General features: G+C 58.0%; 1 protein-coding gene across 2 annotated transcripts; it reads left to right on the top strand.

Annotated features, from left to right (window-relative positions):
- Positions 1 to 3,962: 3,962 nt before the first annotated feature.
- EMX2 (empty spiracles homeobox 2) lies at positions 3,963 to 9,760 on the top strand. Of its 2 annotated transcripts, XM_030839338.2 has the most exons (3): positions 3,963 to 4,456; positions 6,371 to 6,555; positions 8,783 to 9,760. In XM_030839338.2, the coding sequence occupies exons 1-3, from the start codon at positions 4,051 to 4,053 to the stop codon at positions 8,948 to 8,950; spliced, it is 759 nt and encodes a 252-aa protein (XP_030695198.1). In that variant the 5' UTR covers positions 3,963 to 4,050; the 3' UTR covers positions 8,951 to 9,760. The 2 variants fall into 2 exon arrangements, with proteins under 2 accessions (XP_030695198.1, XP_030695199.1); XM_030839339.3 differs by lacking the exon at positions 6,371 to 6,555.
- Positions 9,761 to 9,983: the final 223 nt, after the last annotated feature.

Raw genomic sequence — 9,983 nt, 5'->3', positions numbered from 1 at the left:
GAGCCTCAGGAATCCCCTCACTTCCCACCGCTCACACCGGTACTTAACCCAGCACCCACCCTTCCAGAGCAGCTAGGGAACAAAGAGGGGCCGCATTCTGGAAGGCTAAAGAAGCCACAAGTAAAGAGAATGGCAGCCGCTGGGTCCAAGGAGCAGAGTCTAGAGGCAGCTCAGGGTCCGAGTCCAGACTAGGTTGCCCAGCGCCTTGGTGCGCCTCTGCCCTCCAGCCTGGTTAATGAGTTACTCTCCTAGTTAATTCCCCTGCACGTCGGAGCCTGGCAGAGCGAACCTTTCCAAGCTCCTCGGTCCCGGCGCATGAATTAGCATAGATTACTCCGCTTCCAGGGCTTCCGCGTGCGGCCCCTGACTCGCTAGAAACCCGCTTCTTCCTCGTGGGGGCCCGGGAGAGGCTTGGGGCCAGCGGCGAACAGGCGTGTCCCACTGCCGCCAAGAAGGCAGCCACCAGACTCTCTCGGCCTCGCCCACCTGCCAATAACTAGAGCCCTTTGGGGGTAAAGCTGGCCCCCTTATGGCAGTTTGCAAGAGGCGGGTGGCCTGCTTCTTGGACACTGGGAGCAGCCTGGGCCCTCTGCCCCGGCTGACTGTCCCTGCCTCGGGAGGGAGGCTGAGGGTCTGGGCTCCAGACTGCTCACTTCATTAGGACACTCTCCAGACACATCTTGGTCAAAACAGGAGAAAGTGTTTAAGGTGGTACTGATAACACTTTAGTGTTCAGCCTGAGAGTTTAGAAGAGGGGAAACTATCACACACCATGGCGGGCCTCATCCCACCTCCCAGACCCTGCATGGAGCCCCTTTGCCTTCGAAGTCATCTACTCTCATACCCCCAGCCAAGATCACTAATACTGACTGTGCAATAAGGTCATTCCCTGCCCTGCAGCCAGGGTGGGGCTTTTAGTGCCCTCAGTTTCCCACTTGTAGTCTAAGGCTGAGTTTGGAAGGCCTGGCCTGTGGGCAAGCCTGAATCTCCAGCCCGCCTGGAAATCCTTCCGTGGAGAAAGGGGTCCTCCTCCACTGGCTCCAGGATCGGGGATCTACAACCCGCCTAAATTGGGTATTTCTTTCTGGGAACCAAGGGCTGACCTCTACCTCCACCCCAGACTGGCTGGCTAGCGCAGCCCAAAGACTTCCACTTTTCCTGGCGGCTTCAGGCGCCCTGTTGGCCTGGGCACAGTGGGGCTTGTGTCCCTACAGCCTATCTGAGGGAAGGATTTCTGAATCGGGGACAATATTTTTGGAGGTCCATGGTTCAGGACCCCGGGAGATACTAGTTAAAATGCAACCCACCCCAAGAGGCTGGATCGAGCACCCTGTATCCTTGGGCCTGGGGAAAAGGATGGGGGGATGCCACAAAGCAAGGTTGAGAGAACCCGCTAAGGGTGAAAACCCAGCCAAGACCCCTGCCCAGAGCTGGAGTCAGAGAGCAGAAGCCTGAGGTAGGGGCAGGCTTCTTGGGGCGTGAGTATAGAGCTGAGGGCCATGCCTGTCTCGTGTGTGGAAGTGTGTATGTGTGTGTGCCCTGGGAAGCTTGGGGGAGGCAGCACGCATGATCTCTGCTGGGTCCTCACTAAGATCAGGTGCCCAGACAACACCAGAAAACATACTCCTGACTCCTCTCTTGCCTGGAGTGTTTTCCGAAAGGGGTTTTGGATCCTCCTCCCATCCAACCCACCCCCCACCCCCAACACAGACTATGCCTGGAATAAAGAAGAAATTGACACAAACATAAATACACAGCAGATGAAACCACAGAGGACGGGGGAGACCCCAGGGCAGGGAGAGGGTAGCTGGGAAAGCAGGGGCACATGTCCCCAGACCTGGGGACCTTTGACTGATGAATCTGGTGGCACTGAAGCCTGACTTACAGGACTTCCCTCTTCTCCCCCTCCCAATCGACATTTTTTTGGGTCTCACGGCAACCTCATCACCAAACACAGGCATTTCTTCATCCTTAAGCGAAGTGACATGGGCCTCCAAGTAAGAGATTTAAAGGATGCCAGATTTTTTTAAAAATCATTAATTGTAAACGTGCAAAATACCTGCTGGTACTTCATTTTAGAAGAATGTAATTGGCAAAAAGAAAAAAAAGAGGAAAAAAGAGGCGGCTGATGAATAGATAATAGATCTTTAACCACCAATAAACAGAGAGCAGCGCCAGCAGCCTGGGGGATGTGATCATAATTATGCCGCAGCGTGAGCCAATGGGGACGAGGGGACTCGGCCCTAAAATCATCCTAAAACCGAAGGCAAGCTCGAAAATGCGGACACGGCCTGGGACTGGAGAAGCGATCCTCACTCCCTAATCGCAAGCCCTGGGTTTGCACAGCAACCCGCCCCTAGGACGACAGATGGCAGAATAATAATAGAAATAGTGATGATGATGATGATGATGATAATAATAATAGCAATAATAAGAATGATAACAATACTAACAAAAATAATAACGACAACGTAACGGTAATAGTAGTATCACATCAGCCTCTCCCTTGACCTTGGACCCCCATTCCCAGATATTGGGACCCCCAGTTCCCAAAAGAGCTGTTTGGGGGAAGGAGATGAGCACCCTCCCAGAGAGGAAAATAGAGAGCCTGTGGGCAAGTTGGAAGCCCACCGCCAGGGCAGGGTCGTCCACTCCGGTCTCAGCTTGGAAACGAACGGGCCGAGTCAAAGATCGTGAACTCAGGGACCCTGGGACCTAGAGGCTACGCGTGGGTCGGAGGACCCCCATTCCCGGCCAGACTCCCTCCTCACCTGGGAAACCTCCGGGAGCTTCGCTGGGGGTGGGAATTGGTCTAACCCAACGGCTCCGTTAGCCCTCGCCGGGAACCAACCCCTGCTCGCTTACCCTCGAGTGCTCCCGGGGCGATTCCAGCTCCCCTGACCCGCGCCCGCGGGGGGCAGCAGCGGCATAGCGCTAGGCGCGAGGAATATGTGCATCAGTGTGTCCGTCTGTCCCCCCAGCTCGGGCTCAGCAGGCTCGGGATCCAGGGGGCCGCAGCAAAGGCGGCGCCGCTCGGGGACTCTGCAGGGACCGGGGTGCCCCGGAGGGAATGGTGGTGGTGGAGAAGTAGGCGGTGGCTGAGGGGAGGAGGTGGGGAAAGAGGAGGAGGAAGAAGAGGAGGAGGAGAAGGAGGAAGAGGAGGAGGAGAAGCCAAAGGAAGAGGAGGAGGCGAAAGAGGAGAAGAAGCCGCCGCGGGCGCCGCGGGAGCAAGTGAGCTAGGAGCGCGCGGCGACGGCGCCGCAAGGCCGGGCGGCCTGGCGGGCGCAGGAGGCACGGCCGAGGCAGCGGCGCCGACTCCGTTCCACTCTCGGCCTGGATCCAGGCCTCCGGGTTCCCAGGCGCTCGCCTCCTTCTGACGCACTTTAAAGAGTCTCCCCCCTTCCACCTCAGGGCGAGTAATAGCGACCAATCATCAAGCCATTTACCAGGCTTCGGAGGAAGCTGTTTATGTGATCCCCGCACTAATTAGGCTCATGAACTAACAAATCGTTTGCACAACTTGTGAAGAAGCGAACACTTCCATGGATTGTCCTTGGACTTAGGGCGCCCTGCCCGCCTTTTGCAGAGGAGAGAAAACTTTTTTTTTGCCTCCCCCGAGAAACTTCCCCCCCTCCCGCCTCTAACTTCGATCCCCCCCACGCCATCTCGCAAAAAAAAAAAAAAAAAAAAAAAAGAAAAGAAAAACAAAAGAAAAAAAAGAAAAAAATTACCCCAATCCACGCCTGCAAATTCTTCTGGAAGGATTTTTCCCCCTCTCTCCAGGTTGGGCGCGTTTGGTGCAAGATTCTCGGGATCCTCGGTGTTGCCTCTCCCTCCCCCTCCCCCCTTCTTTCCTTCTTCCTTTCCTTTCCTTTCCTTTCTTTCTCCCTTTCCTCCCCCACCCCCATCCCCACCCCCACCCCCACCCCCAACAAACAAGTCCCCAATTCTCGTCCGTTCTCGCCGCGGGCAGCGGGCAGCGGGCGGCGGAGGCAGCGCGCCGCGGTCGCCGGGAGCTGGGAGCCCCGGGCGCCCGCTCCTCGGCGCAGCATGTTCCAGCCGGCGCCCAAGCGCTGCTTCACCATCGAGTCGCTGGTGGCCAAGGACAGTCCCCTGCCCGCCTCGCGCTCTGAGGACCCCATCCGTCCCGCGGCGCTCAGCTACGCCAACTCCAGCCCCATAAACCCGTTCCTCAACGGCTTCCACTCGGCCGCCGCCGCCGCCGCCGGCAGGGGCGTCTACTCCAACCCGGACTTGGTGTTCGCCGAGGCGGTCTCGCACCCGCCCAACCCGGCCGTGCCCGTGCACCCGGTGCCGCCGCCGCACGCCCTGGCCGCCCACCCCCTGCCCTCCTCGCACTCGCCACACCCCCTCTTCGCCTCGCAGCAGCGGGACCCGTCCACCTTCTACCCCTGGCTCATCCATCGCTACCGATATCTGGGCCACCGCTTCCAAGGTACGTGCCACGTCGCGGGGCTGCAGCGCTCTGCAGCCCGCACTGCCCTCGGCCTGCTCTGGGTGGGCGCCCGGCAAGGCCTGGATGGAGGTTCCTCCGGTTCGCCCGCCCGCGCGCCGCGTTTGGAAACTGGGCGGCGAGGAGCCGGGCACGGTCCCTAGTCTCCGAGCTGCGGCCGGTTTGGGGTCTGGCCGCGGCCGCTTGACCCTTTAGAGAAGGGCGCAGACAGAGGAGTTGTCCCCGAATGCTCTCGGGTCGAGGCAGGCTTTCCTAGCGTGCTACGAGTGCCGGCCGCCAAGGAATCCGTGGCCCGCGGGGGTCCCCGGGTTCTCTGTCTTCCCGGCGATGCCCTCGCCGCCCTGGCTCCGAGGGGCGCGGACAGGGCCCGGCCACCAGGTTCGCTCTCGACTGCGTTCGACCCTGTTTGCCATCCACTCCGCGCCCCTGCATCCTAGACCTGCAGCTTCTCGGTCTCTGACCCTCTTCCGGCGGCGAAGAGACCCTCGCGTCCCCAGAGCAAAGTCTGGGAGTTTGTTTTATCCTGCTTAATCTGGAGGCTCAGGCGGGGAGGGAAGCCTCGCGGGTAGGAGCCTCCGAGACTCAGGACTCTCGCCGTGACCTGCTCAATTCGGGCGCCGAGCGGCCACGGCGAAGGCAGGTTCGGTCTGGTTTTTGTTTTTCTTTTAAAAGATATGAACCGGGTCGGAAGACGGGCTGGAGGAGATCTGTTTGGGTGTTTTCCTTTCTTGCTATTTTTTGGATTTGTGTGTGTGTGTGGGGGGTGGGAGTGGAAGGAGAGTTAAAACTCCAGAAAAAGGGGCAAGTAATTAGTTTAGCGATCCGAGCGGGGAAAAGACCTACCTCCCGAGGCCGCTGATCAATACCCAGCGGCTTGCCCATTCATTAACCCTTGGCGTTCCTGCCAGAGCCTAGAATGGGGTAGATTCCCGTCCTCCATAATTAAAGAAACCAAACCAAACAAAAACAACGTTTTACTCTTATTCCCAGACCGGAGTTGCCTCCATCCCTGCCTGGATTATAGGTTTGTCTTTCTTTGGGTTTTGGTGAATCGATTTCCCACCCTAAGGAGTGAATCCGAAACTCTCTGGCTTTGCTCGAAAAGTTTAGGGTTCCCTTTCCTCATTCTCTGGCAGCCACGCTCTTGGTCTCCACGCCAGGCCTGGAGTAGCCAGGATCTTCTGGGGCCGCGGACAGTTCCATCGGGTGACCGCAGCTCCGTACTCCCCGGCTTTCGATGCCTTCGCTCGAGTCTCCTAGTTCTCTGGAGCAGGGCAGCGGGAGAACGGGGCCTCGGGAGGCAGCGGCGGCAGAAACCCTGCGCACCCGCCGGCGAGATTTCGGTCTAGGCCGGGCTGCAACGACACGCCCGGCGTCTGCACTTTTCCGGAGGAGAAAGACTTAAGTACTTTAAAAATAAGTCCCCGAGAAAACTCTAGGATAGCGGTTCGTCGCCTCTTCGCCCCTCACCCCCGGGGCAAAGTTCTACCAGAGGTTAGAAAGAAGAGACAGACGTTTCTCTGGGTCCAGGGCGCCAATGCCCGGGCCCTGCCTTGCCGCCCCTTCCTCTGTCCCGGGCGCCTGTTGCGGAAGTGGCGAGGCTCGTGGGGCCCGGGCGGCTGCAAAGCCCGCAGAGGTCAGGAGCCTTGGGACTCGACCCGCCGGGACAGCTGCTGCTGGGTGCTGCACAGCTACGGCCCCGGCGGAGCGGGCCAGGCAGCTGGAGCGGTGTTCCCTTCGCGCGTGTGGAGGGCTCTGGGTCCCCGTGGGCCGGGCCGCACGGGCTACGTACGCGGAGGCCCTGAGCGCTGTGCCAGGTCAGCCCGGCTCGGGAGAAGCGCGCGGACCTGGCCAGGACAGCCCCCTTTAATGGGACTTCTGTTGTGTCCCCCGTAGGGAACGACACAAGTCCGGAGAGCTTCCTTTTGCACAACGCGCTGGCCCGCAAGCCGAAGCGGATCCGAACCGCCTTTTCCCCGTCCCAGCTTCTGAGGCTGGAACACGCCTTCGAGAAGAACCACTACGTGGTGGGCGCAGAGAGGAAACAGCTGGCGCACAGCCTCAGCCTCACGGAAACTCAGGTGAGCGGGCCGAGGCGCGGCAACCGCATCCCAAATCTCTGGACACACGCAGCCCGCAAAGTGCGGAGGGCTTTCGGCAAACAGTCTGGGAGCTGGTTCCACGCCCGGGCTCAGGATGTGTAAGTTTTGAGGTGCTCTTGGCTTCCCTGGGCTCCAGCACGGGACTGTAGGAGATGACCCGCCCGAGGCTCTGTTGGGGCGGGCGGAGACGGGCTGAATTGCTCCTTCTGTGCGGCTGGGCTGGCCTTGCAGCTCCTGGCTAAGATACCTCTGCACTTTCGGTGAGACTTTCGGTGGGAGTCTGGGGTACGCGGCTGGGATCCAGGAAGGAGAGTGCCGCGGGGTTTTGGGGTGTTTGGGGCTCTAGGCTGGAGAGAGAGCTGAGAGTGGGTTAGGGCGAGCTCTGTGCACCGGGGGCTCAAGGCTCGCAACGACGGCGTCAGTTATTCCCCTTGAGGGGATCGGAGAGTCAGACCGCCGAGCCGGCATCCTGGGTGCGTCCCTAAATCCGAGAAACAGAGCTAGAAGGCTTCGGGAGAGGAGCTGCCTCAGGGGGCAGACCCTTCCTGCGCAACAGGGTCCCGAGGCGGCCAGGTTCTGGCCTGCCCCGGGGCGAGGAGGGGGCTTAGGGCTACAGTAGGCGCTACTGTACGCGGAGCCTCAGGGCGGGGTCAAAGTTCCCGGCAAACAGTAACATTTTCGGGCAGATTAAGTTGTAACACTTTTCCTGGGAGGCGCAAAGAGGTCGAGGCTTTTGTTTTAAAACGTCCCCGCGGACAAAACCGAGGAGGGCCTCGCGGGTTGGTGCGGGGCCCGGCACAAGGCGCGGCCCGGCTGATTTCTCCTGGATCGCCGAGTCGGCCGTGGTCTTTGTCCGCCTCGCTGCCCACGCTGCCTGGAGCCTTTGTGTGCGTGTCAAGCCCCGAGCGCACCGACGCGCGCCTTGGGCGAGCGCCGGGGAGAAATGAACCATCCTCCCCCTCAATTAGCAAACTCAAAGCAAATTAAACTCAGCCGTGTTCCAGCTCGGCTTTTTCATGGGGGCACTTTGGGGGATTGGGGGCATCCGGGGAGAGCAAGCCGGGACCTGGGCCTGCCGACTCAAAGGAGAAAGCGGAGCGGACTTCAGGGGCCTGGGGTGCTGCTAGCAGAATGGGACAGCCCTGGTGGCATGGGAGGTGCAGTCATCACCATGTTCCTCACCTGTACCTCACCGCTGAGAAGCTTGGGCAGTGTTACTGTCTGGTCTGGTCACTGTATGGGGCCCCATCACCAGCTTCCCCAGGGACTGGTCGGGATAGCGTGTGAGCCCCACCTCACTGCTCCCCAGACTTCTAGCAGCGCTCCGAGGAGGCCAGGCTGCCGGCCCCGCCCTGGTGGGAAGTGATGTGATGGGGTGAGAGCTTGGCCCTGGACTGTCCTGGGGCTGTTCAAGAGGAGGACTGAGGGGCTCTTCCCTTCTCTTTCACAGTTTTTCTCTTACTTCCCCTTTATCTCACGGTCTTTCAGAAGCTTTCACTTTTGAGCCTCTTTTCCTAGCTGAAAAGATACAGCTGGGTTGGTCCCCAGGGCTGTGCACCCCATCATCCCCCCCACCGGTTTCCCCCAGCACCCCCCCCCCCCCACACACACAACTGCTTCTGCTCTCACCTGCAAGAGTACTGGGCAGAGAGGGGAAAGCTCAGGCCAATCTTGACTGCCTACCCAGGGCCCAGGCTTTGCCGAGGAGGCGCTATATTTAGGCAGTGGCTGTGGGAAACTGGCAGAAAATAGAAAGCACATTCGGCCCTGCAGGAGCTGCAGCAGTGGGAATGAGATCTTCCCTGCACTAGTTAGGTAGAGGGAGTCAGGGATGTGTCTCTTTTAATTTTCCCTTATTTATAATTTTATAGGGGTTTCCCAGTGTTTGCCAGGCTTTTGCACTTAGTGGGATGTGGGTGTCCCGAGCAGGACAAAGTGAGAAGGGGACACTCTGCACTCTGGGCCTCGGGGCCAGGGGAAATGTGCTCCAGGAGGGCCAGAAGGGGAGGGAGCCAGCCTTCTCTCCGGCCCCGAGATAGGAGCTCTGTTCCCCGAGGGGAGGCCGTGGGGAGGTCGGCTAATAGGACACGCAGCTGGGGTAGTGTATTTTCGTAGTCTCAGTCCCAGGTCCGGGCCAGGCAAAAGAGGAAGAGGTAGGAGGGCGCTGTGCAGGAACTATAACGCGCCCCATCTGCCTCTCCTGCAGGTAAAAGTATGGTTTCAGAACCGAAGGACGAAGTTCAAAAGGCAGAAGCTGGAGGAAGAAGGCTCAGATTCGCAACAAAAGAAAAAAGGGACGCACCATATTAACCGGTGGAGAATCGCCACAAAGCAGGCGAGTCCCGAGGAAATAGATGTGACCTCAGACGATTAAAAACACAAACAGAACCCCTCAGAAACGGACAACACGGAGCAAAACAGAGACAGGGAGAGGAGGGGAAGAAGAAAAAACCCTACAAAACAAAAACAAACCACACACACATTCACGGAGAAGGGGAGAGGGAGTCAGAGAGAGGGGCGGCGCGACGCAGACGCTGGGCGGCAAGAGCGCGGGGTCCCGATCCGAGGCCGCGCCGAGATGGCAGAGGACGGAGGCTCCTTGATGAACACGCAACCCTTGTCTGAAGAGGCAGCTTGTGAGAGACAGACAGAGACAGACAGAGAGAGAGAGAGAGATCCAAAGGTGGCAAAGCCGAAGGCGCTCTGACAAGGGGAGCTGTCAGTCAAAGGCCAAACCAGCGAGACAAGATGATTGGCAGGTATTCCGGTTATCTCGCAGTCCGATTTTTTTAAAAAAATGATGATGATAATCATAATGATAAAAGAAAACCCCCAACCAGGCACAGGACTTTTTATTTTGCACTTCGAAGTGTTTTTTCCCCCCAATCTTTAAAAGTAATCAGTGATAATAACCGTTGGGATTCCACATCCAGCCCCATCCCACACCTGTTCAAAAACTTGAATTGCATGTAGCAGTTGTTGGGCGAATGGTGTCTTAAGACAGAAAGTGAATTGTAATTTTCTTTTCCTTTTAAAGACAGGTTCTGCGTGCTTTTTATTTTGATTTTTTGCAAGAAATGTGCAGTCTGTAAACACTTTTTGATACCTTCTGATGTCAAAGTGATTGTGAAAAAAGCTAAATGAAGTAGGCTCAGCGATAGCGATCCTCTTTCAGAGAAATGGGGAGCAGGATGGGGGGCTGGGGGTGGAGGGGGAGGGTGCCCACAAGAGGAGTCAGGACTTGTACTGGGAAAAAAAAACCCTAAATTAATTCTGTTTCTTGGACATTCCTTTCCTAACATCCCAAGGCTTAAAACCATGAACTAAACTCCTTTTAGTGGTTGAAGGTATTGGCCGAGTTCAACCATTTGCCGTAAATAAAGGCCATTCCAAACTTTCAATCTATC

This window comes from Globicephala melas, chromosome 16, assembly GCF_963455315.2.
Source record: "Globicephala melas chromosome 16, mGloMel1.2, whole genome shotgun sequence".
Classification (NCBI taxonomy): Eukaryota; Metazoa; Chordata; class Mammalia; order Artiodactyla; family Delphinidae; genus Globicephala; species Globicephala melas.
This window is presented reverse-complemented; position numbering and strand designations above follow the sequence as displayed.

Bases quoted from the DNA above. Each gene is read 5' to 3' on its own strand.
- EMX2 (XM_030839338.2), top strand. From the start codon at position 4,051: ATGTTCCAGCCGGCGCCCAAGCGCTGCTTCACCATCGAGTCGCTGGTG. The intron at 4,457-6,370 runs GTACGTGCCACG...TGTCCCCCGTAG, and splicing joins TCTGGGCCACCGCTTCCAAG to GGAACGACACAAGTCCGGAG. The intron at 6,556-8,782 runs GTGAGCGGGCCG...CCTCTCCTGCAG, and splicing joins TCAGCCTCACGGAAACTCAG to GTAAAAGTATGGTTTCAGAA.